The sequence below is a fragment of the Lynx rufus genome, unplaced genomic scaffold (assembly GCF_022079265.1).
Source record: "Lynx rufus isolate CCGP_SWC_20201006 ecotype Redwood Valley unplaced genomic scaffold, mLynRuf1.p SCAF_31, whole genome shotgun sequence".
NCBI classification, from domain to species: domain Eukaryota; kingdom Metazoa; phylum Chordata; class Mammalia; order Carnivora; family Felidae; genus Lynx; species Lynx rufus.
In genome coordinates this window covers 2,259,603-2,275,695 of record NW_025814847.1, presented here as the reverse complement: position 1 = coordinate 2,275,695, position 16,093 = coordinate 2,259,603, and the positions used below count along the sequence as shown (strand labels likewise).

The 16,093-nt window shown below is 41.0% G+C and overlaps 2 protein-coding genes across 2 annotated transcripts; both read left to right on the top strand.

Annotated features, from left to right (window-relative positions):
* Positions 1–6,882: 6,882 nt before the first annotated feature.
* Positions 6,883–7,824, top strand: LOC124521890 (olfactory receptor 10K1-like). Its single transcript, XM_047093056.1, has one exon. It carries the CDS (start codon positions 6,883–6,885, stop codon positions 7,822–7,824), a length of 942 nt encoding a protein of 313 aa, XP_046949012.1.
* A 6,919-nt stretch (positions 7,825–14,743) lies between these two features.
* Positions 14,744–15,687, top strand: LOC124521686 (olfactory receptor 10R2-like). Its single transcript, XM_047092697.1, is given in 3 exon segments — positions 14,744–14,839; positions 14,841–14,918; positions 14,920–15,687. Coding segments are annotated over 3 exon segments (942 nt in total).
* The last annotated feature ends 406 nt before the right edge of the window (positions 15,688–16,093 follow it).

Genomic DNA, 16,093 nt, shown 5'->3' with positions numbered 1-16,093 from the left:
TCCTACATCAAAGCACCTAAATATGTAAAACAAATATTGACAGCTCTGAAGGGAGAAACAATAGCAATCCAATAATAGGAGGAGATTTCAAAGTGTCACCTTCCATAAAAGGATCATTCAGACAGAAAGTTGGTCAAGAAAACGAAGAATGGAACAACAGTATAGAACAAATGGATCTAACAGACATATACAGAACGCTCCATCCAATTGCAGAAGAATGCATTGCCTTTTCAAGTGCACACAGGACATCCTCCAGGATAGATCACATGCTAGGACACAAAACGAGTCTCAACAAATTCAAAATCAACGTCATTCCAAGTAACTTTTCTGACTACAATGGAATGAAATCAGAAATCACTGACAGCAAGAACATGCGAAAATTCACAAATAGATGGAAGCTAAACGAGCACACTCTTGATAATCACTGGGGCAAAGAGGAATTTAAAAGAGCATTTAAAGAATATCTTGAGACAAACAAAAAATGAAAATACAACATAGTAGGGTGTACAGGATGCAGCATAAGTAGAATTAAGAGGAAAGTTTGTAGCCATAAATGCCTAAAGAAGTACAGATCTCAAATAAACAAACTGACACTATACTTTTAGGAAGAAGAAAAAAGAGAACAAACTAAGCCCAAAGTTAACAGGAGTGGAATAATAATTATTAGAGAAGAAACACACCAAAAGGATACTAGAAAGCCAGTATAAAAGAATGATCAACCAAACCAAGTCTACTCTTTTTGAAAACAAAAATAAAAACAAAATTGACAAAACTTTCACCAGAGTAATTGAAGTAAAAGACAGAAGACTCAAATAAATAAAATAAAAAATGAAAGAAGAGACATGCACAACGTATGCCTGAGAATCAGAAAGGATCATAGGGGGCTATTATGAACAATCGTACTGCTACAAATTGGATAAATTCCTAAAAACATATAATCCACCGAAATTGTATCAAGAAGAAACAGAAAGCTTGACAAGCCCAATTACAAATAAAGAAATTGATCTGTAATCAAAAATTTCCCAGCAAGGAAAAGCCCAGACCAGATAGTATCACGGGTACTTTCTACCAAACGTGTGACGAAAAATTAACACCAATCCTTTTAATCTCTTCCAAAAAAGAGAAGAGGGAACAATTTCAAACTCTTTTCATGAGGGTAATATTACCCTGACACCAAAGGCAAAGACAGCACAGAAATATCATGGGCCAGTATCTCTGATAAACACAGATGCAGAAGTCCTCAGCAATTCAGTTTCCTGGGAAACTGAATGCAAGGACCATTACAATTATTACACATTATGATCAAGTGAGATTTACTCTTGAAATGCAGAAAGTTCAAAGTGCACCAATCAGTGTGATAGACCACACTAACAAAAGGAGAGAAAAAACATGATCAAAACAAAAATGCGGAGAAAGCATTTGACAAAGTACAACATCCATTCATGATTAAAACTCTCAACAAATTGGGTAGAGTAGGAATTTACTAGGACATAATAAAGGCCATAGATGAAAAGCCCACAGCTAAATTATATTATCAATGGATGAATAGGTGAAGAAAACATATGTGTGTGTATATATATACAGATATATGTATATATGAAGAAAAAATATATATTGTATATGCTAATCACAAGTGTTCTCACCACACACACAGGTTGTAACTATGTGACATGACTGATATGTTAAGGGGCTTTATTGTGATAACCATTTCACAGTGTATACGTATATCAAGGCATCATATTGTATATCTTAAATACGTACAGTTTTTTGTGAAGTTGGAAAAAGTTTCCAAATCAAAAGTGAAAATAGATTAAAAATGTTTTAAAGAGAGAAAAAATACCTATTGTTTCTGTCATGGGGGAAACAAATGACAGGTAACCTCTGGAACTGATAAGCCTAAACACTGAGGAGTGTATCTTTCAAAAAATCTACATATTCATTGAAATATGTAGCTATGTTCCTCTGCTAAAGGATACTCGCAAAAATCATCTATCTGTAACTTACAGATAGATAAGCTAAGTTTAAATTCTCAGATTGAGGAAACGCGTCCCGAAAAATAAAATCGATTCTGTGGCAAGCATAAGGAAATCGGACCAATTACCCCAGCTAGAGGAATAAACCCCTTTCTGCCTCTAGATCGTTTGTAGACCAAAGCGGACTGAAGCGGCCAAGGGCAAGTCTCAATTTCCCGTCTCGAGTTTCCTGGCACAGGTAACACTCCTGGGAGAAATCATGGCTCTGAACTACAAAGCCCAACCTTATGGGTGTCGGTCAGGGTGCAAAGGAAGGAACTCTTTCCGTCTCCTCTCACACGGATTCCCAGACTCACACGTGCTGGCTGCTGGCCCAGGGGCACGGTTCGTTGTTTGCGAGTTCGGAAGAGACTCACAACTCCATCCAGGGTGGTCACACTGTTGGTGCTGCTAGTGAGGCTGCAGGAAGCCACTTCTTTGTTCTACCAGGACACCTCCTTTGAGTGGTGGGGTACAGAGAGGGAGCCTGCTTGCCAGTATGATTCACTAAATAATCACCGTTTTCTTACTGACGTGAGAGGTCACTTCTGTCAAAGCCCGACTTTCAAATATGCACACATTAATTCCTGAGCGGTCCTCTCTGGGTCTCTGTATTATTGGTTTCTTCCTGTTCCCACAGCACGCTCTTTTTATTTCTAAGGCGGCTTACTCCGGGGAAGGGTGAGCCTCCATATTACCCGTCGTTTCTCAACAGTGTCTTATTCTTCCGTGGTAAACCTTAGAACTTTGATGGTCAGTCTACCTTCACAGTTCGTGCTGGGAGTTTGCCTGGAACTATACTCACTTTGGATTCACTTGGTTGAAAGTGACAACTTTGTTTAGTCACTCCAGTAAAAAAACATTTGTAGACAACAAACAATTTAATGATAGAACTCAAGTACGCTGAAGATACGTGCCAAAAACTTAGGTTTTGGCAGAATATCTCAATGTCTCTAATTAGAATATCTATGGGCAAGAACCCGAGAAGATGAATTTGTAATTAAGTCCTATTTTGACTCTTACAAACACTAAAGTTGAGAAGTAACTTTATATACTGTTATTCCCGACATAAGATACTCTTTTCCCTGACAGAAATTCAATGAAACATTTCCACATGGTCCCTGCAATACATGTTTTATTATGGTGGTTTCTCCTTCACAATCTATCACAGATGGACTGAACTTCCAATGAAGACACGGGCTAATTTTGCTCATGGCTCCTTCTCCCCAGGTTCCTCGGCAAAGGGTACCTTTAAGAAATTGGTGACATTAGTTTTCCCAAACAGGCTTGATGTTCTAATTAACCCCAAGACGATGTCTCCAGTAGTAGATACAGCCTCAGGAGTCCAACGATCACAGTACATGTTGCTAATAACCACACTGCCTGCTGGTCACCAGAATGTCTACAGAGAGTGACTTTGGCTGGAGAGGTCGAGGGTCCTGATGGGTGAAAGAGGCTTCCTATATTGATGCAGATAAGAGCTTCTACGTAGGGCAGGTTCACTCTCTCTGCTTTCCTTTCTTCAGATTCTAATCTTTGGCTTAGGATCTAGTTGTCAAGGGTTCCCACATACCGAACAGCTCCTTCTGTCTGAATTGAAAGGAAGAGGGCAATGTAGGTACTTACTGAACAGCGGGGATGTTGACGTAGTCTGGGGCTTTGTGGTGCATGAACCTGAGTGATGAGTGGTGCTTGTGAACATCAACCCCACCCCCGACAAAGGAGATCAAGTGATGGCAGCTCCTGTAAGTGGCAGGCTTGAGAAGGAGAATCAGGGGCTACTTTTAACTCAAAGTCCTAAGAGTGATTCAGTACGCTCCATAAAGTTCTCTGAATTTTCTTAATGACCAGACTGGGTCAGTCTTGTTCCTAGCTAGATTTTCTTTTCCTTTCTTTTCGATTGGATGGCTCATGGATTAAAAGAAACAGATACTGACCCTCCACTTGTCTCTCTGCCGTGTACTCATGGATGACTGTTGTTGGCTATATTGGAAATCTGATGCTTAGACTCCATTTTAATAGGGCAAGTTCAGGTTTTTCATGTGTATCTAAGAAGATAAAATCTTACTTCTTTACTATCTGATGCTGCCTCCATAGTTTCTCTCAGTTTATTCATTGGGGCTTTTCCTAAAATAAATATCTGAATGTCTCAAAAGTTTTGCGTCCAAACTTTATGTAGAATTGTCCTCTTTTTTGAGGTATCCAGTACCCTCATGTGTCGAGTCACTATTTAAATCCAAGTTACATAATATCCCAAGGAGGCATCTAAGGAGTTAGAAAGATAAGCTGTGCGAGTGTCATATCCTAGAATCATAACCTGAATTCCATCCATAAGTTCTAGAATATAAGGGCACTTTAGGGATCACCATTGAGAGAATCTTGGATTCCCTGAGTGGAAAGGACTCTTAGGGGTCGGTACTCCACTCTCACCTTAAGTCAAAAGTCCTTCTGCAAGACACTGTTCAAGGAATTTCTGCTTAAATACTTTTCCATGCATCCTGACAGTTCATTACAGTGACTGCTTACTCCAGCCCCTTTAATTTTAAAGAGACCAAATATCCAAATGACGTGCCTTGCCCAAAGTCACACAAAGCTAGACCTAACATATAGGTCTTCTCACATCAAATGGAAGGATCTTTTACCTTAATTTTATAGCGTGCTGGTGGTATTGGGCTGGAAAACCTTCTTAAAATTTTTCTACTCTTATATCTTTCCATCCATAGTATAGACCTAACTCACTGTGGTGGTCTCTGATGTTTTCTTGGGCGGACGAGCACTGCTTTCTCAGATGGACTGTGCCTCTGGGTCCCCAGACACCACAAAAAGGGCATATATACTGATCACACAACTCACTTAGATGGTGCAGTTATATTCATAGTATATAAGAAAAGTCCACTTGACTGAAATTAGCTGTTCTCATGGGTCTGAGTGACGAATAACCCAAAATATTATTTTGGTGTTGGGTAGATACCAAAAATTATCTCGTTATTTGTAATTAGGTAGATTATTTGGTATTGGGTACTGGGCATTTGGTATTGAATATTTTGGTATTGGGTACCCTTTCACAATCAAGGAAATTCAAGCCTCCAGAATTCTACATATCATATGAGTGGAGTGAGGGTATAGTGGGAATTCAGCATGGATTAGGTGAAAGAAGATCCAGAAAGATCTTTGAAAGGGGCTAAGACAAGGATAACTAATGAGCATAAATTCAGATTTGCCTCAGTGTCTTGAAATAGATGGAAATCCATTTGTCCTGGTGAGGCTGTCATGTACAGATATCGTCTCATTGTTTTGTTTTTCTTAGTATAGTAAACATACAACTATTACATACATATGTATATAGTGGGGATAGATGGGGTATATACATATTTCATATTTTATTTAACAGAAATATCCTTATAATTGCAGAATTAAAAATTCCTCTTATTTGTTAAAGAAATTTAAAACCAGCGTATGTGAGTATCCTAACTTCAAATGAATGAATGATTATATCTATTGAAGTTTAGAACCAGTTTCTATCATGTAAGAAAGAACAAAAATGTATTATCTCTAAATTCTAGGCATAGATACAATGAGTTTCAGAAATTTCCCATCATTTACCTTAAAATCTAAGAATCTAAGGTTTTCTCTTGGCTAAAAGAACACAAAAACAAACAATTCTGGTGGCAGATGGAAATAATTCCTCAACCTAAAAGTATATAAATACACCGAAAGGTGTGTAAATAAAGATTGGATGCAATCTAAATAAAGGCTAGGTGATTTTGCTTCCTGAGAACACTTTCTTCACTCACTAGGCTTAGAAAGTTGGGAAATACACCCAGTAAAAAATGATCTGATATAAGCGCTAAAAATGACTTTAGAAATGCTCCTTTCTAGTAGTTTGCAGACCATGTTTAGTAGCCAAATATTCAAAAGGAATCTTGTTGACAATAACATATAAAAGACATAAAGCCTGTGAGTTATGACGGGACACAGGAACCTGGAAAACAGACCAATTGTTGCATTCTTTTTCATGCTCTGTGACAAGCTCTGCACCATTTTGGGGAGAACTCTCTTCTCTGAGTTTCTCTGAGGCATGGAAAATGGGAAAAGGGAGGCGAGCTGCAAATGCCACAAAGGTAGTGAATCTCTTTTCACCACCCTGGTGACTCTTCTCTTCCTAGGAAAGGAGACCTTCTTTAAAGCAGTGCTGTCTTCTGTTCCCCCCTTGGCTCAGGGGTCCAGTGTGGAGCCTCCAGTAATGTCCGTAATCGCTGGCTTAGTCTGCCAGAGATAACACTAAAGGTGTTTCTTTCCTTATTGTTTGGGGTACTGCCATAGATTGTTGTAATGAATAATCGACATGGATATATGCAGTGCTTACCACATATCCTAGCATATAGTAAGTCATCAACAAACACAATTCCCCTCACACGTTTGCTGGACATCATCTAATTCTTCCTCTCCCTGCCTATGGTTGGATAAACTGAGGTTCGTACGCTGTGTCCCAACGCCACTCATTCCTTCATTCCACATTCCAAGTTCAGATGGCTGAAGTTAAACTTAGTTTTTCCTTTTGGAGAGCTAGTTTCCTTGGGCTTGGAGTGGGCAAGAGAAACACAATAATCCCTAAGGAAGATGCAAAAGGAAACAGACAGTTCCTTAATCCTTGGCTAGAGAGATAACATGGTCTTAGTCTTAGAGAATGCCTCCTAGTTGGCCGTCAGTTGGTTGGTTGTATATTTCGCCTTAATCCTTTTCTTAGCAGAGCTTTCCGAGGAGGAATGAAGTTCTTGCTGCCTGCAGACTTTGTGCTGAGCTTCCCATACATTTCCCGGATCCTGGCCTCTGTCTCTGTCCATGACTCTCCTTTCTGCAGGTGCTGTCCATGGAGCGGGGCAACGGGACCCTGGTGACAGAGTTCGTCTTCCTCGGCTTCTCTTCTCTGGCCGGGCTGCAGCAGCTGCTCTTTGTTGCCTTCCTGCCCCTCTACCTGTTCACTCTGGGCACCAATGCCATCATCGTTTCCACCATCGTGCTAGACAGAGCCCTTCACACCCCCATGTACTTCTTCCTCGCTGTCCTCTCCTGCTCTGAGACCTGCTACACCTTCGTCATCGTACCCAAGATGCTGGTTGACCTCCTGGCCCAGAAGAAGACCATCTCCTTCCTGGGCTGTGCCATCCAGATGTTCACCTTCCTCTTCCTCGGCTGCTCTCACTCCTTCCTGCTGGCGGCCATGGGGTATGACCGCTACGTGGCCATCTGTAACCCTCTGCGCTACACGGAGCTCATGGGACACGGGGTGTGTGTGGGACTCGTGGCTGCTGCCTGTGCCTGTGGCTTTACTATTGCACAGGTTATCACGTCCATGGTATTCCACCTGCCCTTCCGCGCCTCCAACCAGCTCCGTCACTACTTTTGTGACATCGCCCCTGTCCTCGCGGTGGCATCGCACCACTCACGCCTCAGCCAGTTGGTCATATTCATGATTGGTGTGTTTGTCTTGGTCGTTCCCCTGCTACTTATCCTGATCTCCTACATTCGTATCATTTCCGCCATTCTGAAGATCCCATCCTCCACCGGCAGGTACAAGGCTTTCTCCACCTGTGCCTCTCATCTCATCGTGGTAACTGTTCATTATGGTTGTGCCTCTTTCATCTACTTAAGGCCCAAGTCCAGCTACTCATCAAGTCAAGACACCCTCATATCTGTGTCCTACACCATCCTGACTCCGCTATTCAATCCAATGATTTATAGTCTGAGAAATCAGGAGTTCAAGTCAGCCCTTCGAAGGGTAATGGGCCATACTTCATATCCTATTAACTAAACTATTTCATTAAAATTAAATTTGAACTGTTCAGTGAATTGTATGCCTTTTGTGCAACTTTTATTTTATAAATGGGATGCCTAGAATCATTTCATACTTTACAGTTCTAGTCATTTTATCCATCAGCTTGTAATAAGTTTGTATTCACATTTTAATTATTTTTGAGGAATTTTTCATTTGTTGGTTCTCTAATATTTTCCATCGTGCTTTTGTTTCAAGGACATTTTTCATTTTACAGTCAAAGTTTCGGTTACTTGCTACTCTGAGAATCTGTCATTATCTTTAAGCTTAGTTTCCAAGTTTTTCATTCAGTGATATGTATTGTTTCTAAGCATTTAGCTTTTTGCATTTTACTGACATATCCACAAGATTTTTTAGCATTACATAAGTTGAAAATTAAAACGGGGTTTTCCCTGTTTGTTAAAGAAGTATTTATTGAATTGTTATTGTATGTTAGCTGAGATCACCTCATGTTTGAACGTTTGTTGAAATTCTGTGAAAGATACAGGTAGAGTGTCTTTTCTGAGGGAAAGCGCCATAGTCATATTCCTTGTAAGAAAATTGACCTCTAAGGCCATTTTTATTTTGAGCGGATCACATCTGGAATTCAGTTTTCTACAAAATTATTCATCTCAGCTAGGCTTTGAAAATTATAAAATTTGTGCACAAATGTTCTGACTTTTGAAAATATCTTAGAAATGGTTATTTTCTGTGTCATTTTATACTATGTATATTTGGGTTTAATTTTTTTTTTCTGGTTCATATAGTAGTTTGTAAGTTTTGTGTATTGTTTTCAAAGAGCTAATGTATGTGTGAATAAATGGATGAATTCTAGGGTTGTTTCTCCCCCCATATCGTTATTTGAAATTTTATTTGTATTATTATTCTTTTGAATTTTCCTGTAAATTGTTGTTTTATTTCTAACTTTCTGATCCTTTCTATGTACTTTTATTTTTTGATTTATTTTTTATATATAATTAGGCTGTGAAATTTCCTCTTATCACTGCTTTAAACTTAACCCATGTAGGGGCGCCTGGGTGGCTCAGTCAGTTAAATATCTGACTTCAGCTCAGGTCATGATCTTGTGGTCTGTGAGTTCAAGTCCCACATTGGGCTCTGTGCTGACAGCTCAGAGCCTGAAGTCTGCTTTGGATTCTGTGTCCCTCGACCCCCACCCCCCTCCCCTCCCCTGCTTGTACTCTGTCTCTCTCCCTCTCTCTCAAAAATAAGTAAGTAAAATGTTAAAAAAACATTTAAAGTTAACCCATGTATTCTACTAAACAGTATGTAGTTGGTATTATTTATGGGACCTTATTTCCTTTTGCTTTGTATTTCCCTTTTGACCAATAATTATTTAATAGATTTTTAAATTCTCAGATGGAAGAGGCTTTTAACTTTGTTTTTCATTAACAGTGTATTATGCTGGGATTAAGGAATATTGTTTGTATTCTTACCACTTTATGACCCTCGTTCAAGGTTTTATTGTGGCTTAGTACACAGCCAATATACCTACTCACTTCATGTGCCTTGAAATGAACATGTGTACTTTTTCATTAGAACATAAAGTACAATAAATGCTCTTCAGATGTACTTCACTAATTTGCTGCTTAGGCCTTCTAAATTCTTAGCTATATTTTTCTTCCTGACCTGTTTGAATAGAGTGGTATATGAAAGTTACCCATTATTAGTGTGTGTCCTTGTAAATATTGTATAGTTTCTTTCTTATGAAGTTTGCATCAGTGTTTTTTGGAGAGGACATAACTTCACATCTATTACAATTTCACTGTGAATTGTACTTGCTGGCATTAAAAGTATTTTTGTTTTGTTTTATTACTCTCTTTCGTTGTTAATTTAATACTCCCGGCCTGAACCTTAAATTGTCAAACGTGGAGATACCTCTCTTGCTTGTTTGGTTTGTGAGTGCTGTACATAATTTCCCAACTCTGTATTTTTAGTCTTTCTGAATCACTTTCGTCAGTCTCTAGCATGGGCCCTATTTCCAGCCCAAGTGTTTGGACTCGCTGGCAGAGGGAATAAATATGCAATCTGAAATTAGGAGGAAGTTCTACCAAAGGAGACGTCTTAACAAAAACCTACCTACACCAAGGCACTACCACATTCTTCTCCGTAATCCAAATTTAATTAATTTATTTATTGAACAAATACTGATCATGTTCACATTGTATTCTAGGAACACGTATGTTTAACAGGTGTCTGAAACACTTATGTTACCTGTTCCGTTCCAATATTGTCCTTAATTTGTATCTCTCTTCAACTCTTACAGATGTCAGAAATGCAAATGTAAAATTTACATTTTTATTCCACCTAAGAATGAAAATTTAGAGTCATTAGAGAAGGAACCTCCATGGAAGCCATTCCATTGATGTTTGTTTTAACAAATGGCTCCCGGAAAACTTCCAGCTTTCAATAAGTCCCCCGAGAATTTCTAAGAGAAAACTGACTAATCCCTATGGGGTATTAGAAAAGACCTTCTCTTTGGCCAACAAACTCTCATAGTGTATTACTATAGTTGCTAATGGGGGAAATTATGGACAAGCATCGGGCACAACGTGGTAATTAGCTCCCTGTGGAGGAGAGGATCTTAATTACCACCAAGGCACTGAGGCCAATGTAGAAAGAAAAGACCATCGGTGATACTCATTGAGGCATTAGCTAAACTACCCACAGAGAAGAGGCAAAGGTTATATTTTTCTGTGGAGTCAGGTAGAGAGTCTTCTCATGTTGGTCCAGAGAGTTTATGGAAAATGGAAGAAGACCTCTGGCACATTATGACAGAGAAGATAGTTTTGGCAAATTTCACCTAGAAACCTTTATAGACATTTCAAGGAAGTGTCTGAGAATGAAGACACCAGGATGTCACTGGGAAAGAGCCCTCTGACTTGAGGGATTGTAAAATTTTTATCTTTATTTAGAGACCTCGACTTCCTTATTGAAAAGAGCAGTGACACGCCAGTCATTTCTTGTATGTAAATATTTAAATCGTGGCATTGTCTCATGAATCTTTGACCGAGTTTCCCCCATCATCAGTAGTAGGAAATGTGATCAAATGACAGAAAGGATAAGTGGATAGTGGAAACTGGGGATAAAGGTGGAGGTCAACAGGGAAACAATTCATTAATGGACTATTCAATTTATTTATTCATCAGGCACTTATGTCTCATTTAAATATTGGGTTAAGTTTCAAGGATACAGAAGGAATAAGACATGGTCCTTATCCCTGAGGGTTTCAAATCTACTGGAGACAAAATCAAGATGAAATAGTTTGGATATAACAGGTTGAGTATTTTGATAAAGACACAGGAAACAAGCTTGAAATATACTAAATATTAAATATAGTAGAAACAGCAAACTCTCCCTATATATATTAGAGGAAGTTCAGTGACTTTAAAAAATATGAGGGGTGCCTGGGTGGCGCAGTCGGTTAAGCGTCCGACTTCAGCCAGGTCACGATCTCGTGGTCCGTGAGTTCGAGCCCCGCGTCGGGCTCTGGGCTGATGGCTCGGAGCCTGGAGCCTGTTTCCGATTCTGTGTCTCCCTCTCTCTCTGCCCCTCCCCCGTTCATGCTCTGTCTCTCTCTGTCCCAAAAATAAATAAACGTTGAAAAAAAAATATGAATGATGGGAGGGCCACAGATGAAGGTGAGAGAATATTAGAGGCTGAGATTTCCTTCTTTCTCTCTCTCTCTCCTTCCCTCCCTCTTTGTTTCTATGTCCTGCACACCCACTGTCTCAGCATAAAGTCTTGAAACGCAAAAGTGTATATAGAAAACTGTAAGTATGTCAGTTAATTCCTGTGTGATGGAAATTTAGAAAAGGAGGCTGTAAATGGAATTAAGAGTGGAGAATTAGCTGTCTTTTTAACCCGCTCAAGGAATTGGCTTCACCGACACTGATGAAGTCCTTGAACAAAGTAATGAAAAATCAATTCACCTTTTCCACTTGTTAAGAATACAATTGAATTACCCACTTCTTCCTTGTATTTATTGCCACCCCCCACACTCCTTATCTTCCCAATGCTCTTCTCTGAACTCATAGCATCCTTCTTTCCAAGCTCAGGGCGCTGTCTTTTATTTATCAAATATTGTATGCTGCATCACCAACCAGGATAAAGAGAAATGAAGTTTTTTATAGTGAATTTATTTTCAAATTTCAGTTCAGGCATAGGTTCCAAGGATGAGTCTGAAAAAGCAGATGATGTCTTGTGAGTGCTACGGGGGAGGGTCTTGGCATGGTCACCCAGTAATGTGGCCTTTCGTTCCTTTCAGAACCCCAACCGTCTTCGGCTAACTAGTCACTGCTCTTCCTGGGGATGGTCCCATAAAAGAGAAAGCACTAAAGAATGGAGCCTGGGCATTGGAAAAGTGGAGTTGACATTTCACTTTTGACTGGACTTTGTTCCAGTGAAAGCTCCTGATTTTAGTCCCGTTTCACATTTTTGCCACTGTGTCTAAGCAAAAGAGCAAACCATGATAGAAATTTTAGTATTTGAAAAGATCTTCAAGACTAAGTGTTATTTAAATGAAAATCAAAACGTTTAGCTAATTGAGATAATGGGAAAAATCACTTGATAAACCAAAAAGCAACAATTTTTAATGGCTCTTTTGTCTCTGCATTTAGAGAATGGCTTCAGAGACATTTTTCATCCCAAAATGTTGAAGCCGAAGGTTAATAATATATGTTAAATCAATATTAAGGGAACAAGTTTGGAAGACGCCTGAAATCAAACCTCCTGGGCATTCTGAAATAATTCAGAAGAAAACCTGGGATCACGACTATTTATTTTTTCAGTAAGCTCTCAAGCCCCTGCTGTAAACTAGACATTGCTGTATGCATAGAGAGGCAAGTTCTGGTCTCTGATAAGTTGCAGTTTGTGAAATCAAAGATGACCTCATAACGGTGGTGACAATCAGGTTCTAGGGATAGCTGAAGAGACAAAGACAAAGTGATAATAAAGCATGACTAGGAAGTTGTAGGGAGAAGTCAATGTGTGCATGTTACTTTAACTGAGAATTTCATACAATTAAAAGAAGAAGAAAACAATCCCCACAAACATAAAGTATGCACGATTTCCAGATTTAGAAGGTAGATTGAAAAATGACCTGATTGTTCAAAGTTCCTCAATGCTGAAGTGCATGTGGGGGAATACGGTGGCAGTTACGAGTGGAAAGTTACATTTGGGAAAAGTATGAGAGACAGAATATGATTGTCTTAACTTCATAGATAATTGGGGGTCATCTAATTTTGGTAAGAGGTTAGGATTTGTCCTGTATGAAGACAACTCTGGGGCCATAGTGGAGGATGGCTTAGAGCGGAACAAGATAAAATCCAGAGGGTCGGTTTATCATGTTCTTGGAGCAGTCCAGACAGGTGGTAAGTTCCTAAAGAAAGGAAGAAATGGATCCTAGAAGTATTGCAGAACAAAAATAGATTGGATGTGGCCGAGGAGAAAAGTTACGTGTTTCAATATGTCTCACAAATCCACAGCGGATGTGATTAGCAGGATTTTGAAACTCATTATTGAGATACAGGATCCAGGTGAAGGACCAGATCTGGGAGAGAGAGGGGAAAGGGCAAGAATATTTTAATGAAAATGTATGTAATCTAGCATCAGGGACAATAAGTTATCAGAAGCATCAGGGGAAGTATCTAAGCCTCCCTACTAGGAATTCAGGGACATCCGGGGAACGTTGGTCTGTTGAGTCTCCAAGTTAGGTGTAGCAGGGTAAGATGTGCAACCAAATGTGCCGCCAGGGAATGTGAATGTTGAAGCAAAACTAAATTCTTCCAGCTGCATATTTTCTGCTAGGGAAATCAGCCCCTACTGTCCTACAAGAGTGTGTGGAAGAATCATAAAGCTATTTCTGAGACGGCAACAGTGGTTCTACACCAAATTAACAATTTTTTTTTAATGTTTATTTTTGAAGGAGAGAGAGACAGAGTCACAGAATCAGAAGCAGGCTCCAGGCTCCAAGCCGTCCGCATAGAGCCTGACACGGGGCTCGAACCCGCGAACTGTGAGACCACGACCTGAGACAAAGTAGGCCGCTTAACCAACTGAGCCACCTAGGTGCCCCTCAATCAAATTAACTTTTAATGAATAACTGCATGGAAAGAGAGTAAGAGGCTACTCATGAAAAGGAACTGTAGGGGCGCCTGGGTGGTGCAGTCGGTTAAGCGTCCGACTTCAGCCAGGTCACGATCTCGCGGTCCGTGAGTTCGAGCCCTGCGTCAGGCTCCAGGCTGATGGCTCGGAGCCTGGAGCCTGTTTCCGATTCTGTGTCTCCCTCTCTCTCTGCCCCTCCCCCGTTCATGCTCTGTCTCTCTCTGTCTCAAAAATAAATAAACATTGAAAAAAAAAAAAGGAACTGTATTCTTCAGAGGCCAACCACACAAAGACAGGCAAGAGTGCTTCCTCAGCTGAGGAATGTGTTAGAGGCAGGTGAGAGGTGGACCCTCAGACATTGGTACCATTGCTGGTGGAATCCATGGATTAGTAATATGGATGAAATGGCGACCACTTGAAACCATAGCTAGCGGGAAGTTTCTTTGGAATATTAGATTACCAAAAAATCAAGTGGAAACTACATAAGTCTGCAAGAGCAGAGTCGGGGGGCGGGGGGCTATAGGATAGGCTTTATTGGAGCAAATGTCTGTGCCTTCATGTGGACACTTGTTCCCAGATTCACTGCCAAAACCACTGGCAGAAAAACAGCGCTGTGGGTGCATATCTGTTTAGGATAATTTTTGGTTGACTTACAATCCTTTTTCGCTCTTTCTTGCCAGTTGTTTCCCATTCGCCCCAGACTGGTGCTGGCTACGGTATGAAGGGTAAGTCTCCCTGGTTCCTCCATCCCAAGGGTCTCTGGACCTGATTACACTGGCTGTGGCATCTGCTCTCCATGGCCAATTCCTCCCGGGTCACTGAATTCCTGCTGCTGGGTTTCTCCAGCCTCGGCGAATTTCAGCCTGTCCTGTTTGTCCTCTTTCTCGGCCTCTAATTTGATCATCCCGAGTGGGAACCGCACCCTCTTGTCCGTCATCCGGCTGGACCGCAGCCTCCACACCCCCATGTCCTTTTTTCCTCTGTGTCCTTTCAACCTCGGAGGTCTTCTACACCATTGTTACCCTGCCCAGGATGCTTATCAACCTGCTCTCTGTCCTCAGGACACTCTCCTTCGTGGGCTGTGCCACCCAGATGTTCTTCTTCCTTGGCTTTGCCGTCACCAACTGCCTGCTTCTGGGAGTTATGGGTTATGACTGCTATGCCGCCATCTGCCAGCCTTTGCGCTACCTGGTTCTCGTGAACTGGAGGGTATGTGCCCAGCGGGCAGCAATCTGTATTGTTAGTGGCTTCCTAGTATCTCTGGTGGGAACAACTTTGTTCTTCAGCCTCCCTCTCTGTGGCTCCAACAAGGTCAACTACTACTTTTGCGACATCTCACCAGTCATCCGACTTGCCTGTGCTGAAACGTACACCAATGAGCTGGTCTTCTTCATCTGTGGCGCCTTGGTGCTAGTTGTACCCTTGCTCTTCTTCCACACCTCTTACGGCTTCGTTGTCCACACCATCCTGAAGATCCCGTCGGCTGACGGCAAGCGGAAAGCCCTCCCCACCTGTGCCTCCCACCTCACTGTGGTCATCGTCCACCATGGCTGTGCCTCCTCTGTCTACCTGCGGCCCTCAGCCAAATACTCAACAGGCAAAGACAGACTAGTGACAGCGACCTACACCATCGTCACCCCACTGTTGAACCCTATGGTGTACAGCCTTAGGAACAGAGGTGTGCAGCTGGCCATTCGGGAAATGATCGCAAAGACGGGGTTTTCTCTTAAGACTTTATAATTGGAATGTTTTATACGGTACGCCCACATTTGGGCCAAATGTGCCACTGAGTCATAAAGTTTCTAGTAATATTCACCTATATAAGTGTGTGGTTTTGGTCGAGTTGTTTGACGTTGCAGGGCCTATCTGTTCTCTTATGTAAAGCAGGCATGGTAATCTATGCCTCTCAAGGTGGTTGGAAAGATTACTGGAGACAGCACAGTGTGTGTCGCTAGAGGTTAAGTCTCCTCCTCCTGTTCTTTCTTCCAATTTACAGTTCTCAAAGGCTCCTAGAAACCTTTACCTCTTCTCTCTTTGGCTTGTTTGCCCCAAAGCTCTGATTATACTCTTTGTTTAAGGTTATGTCTAGCTTAAAACAAGGTGCTTGGGTTTGAAGGCGGCTTAGATGTGGGGGTGTGACATGATG

Excerpts from the sequence above, each read along its gene's own strand:
- LOC124521890 (XM_047093056.1), top strand. The coding sequence starts at position 6,883 with ATGGAGCGGGGCAACGGGACCCTGGTGACAGAGTTCGTCTTCCTCGGC.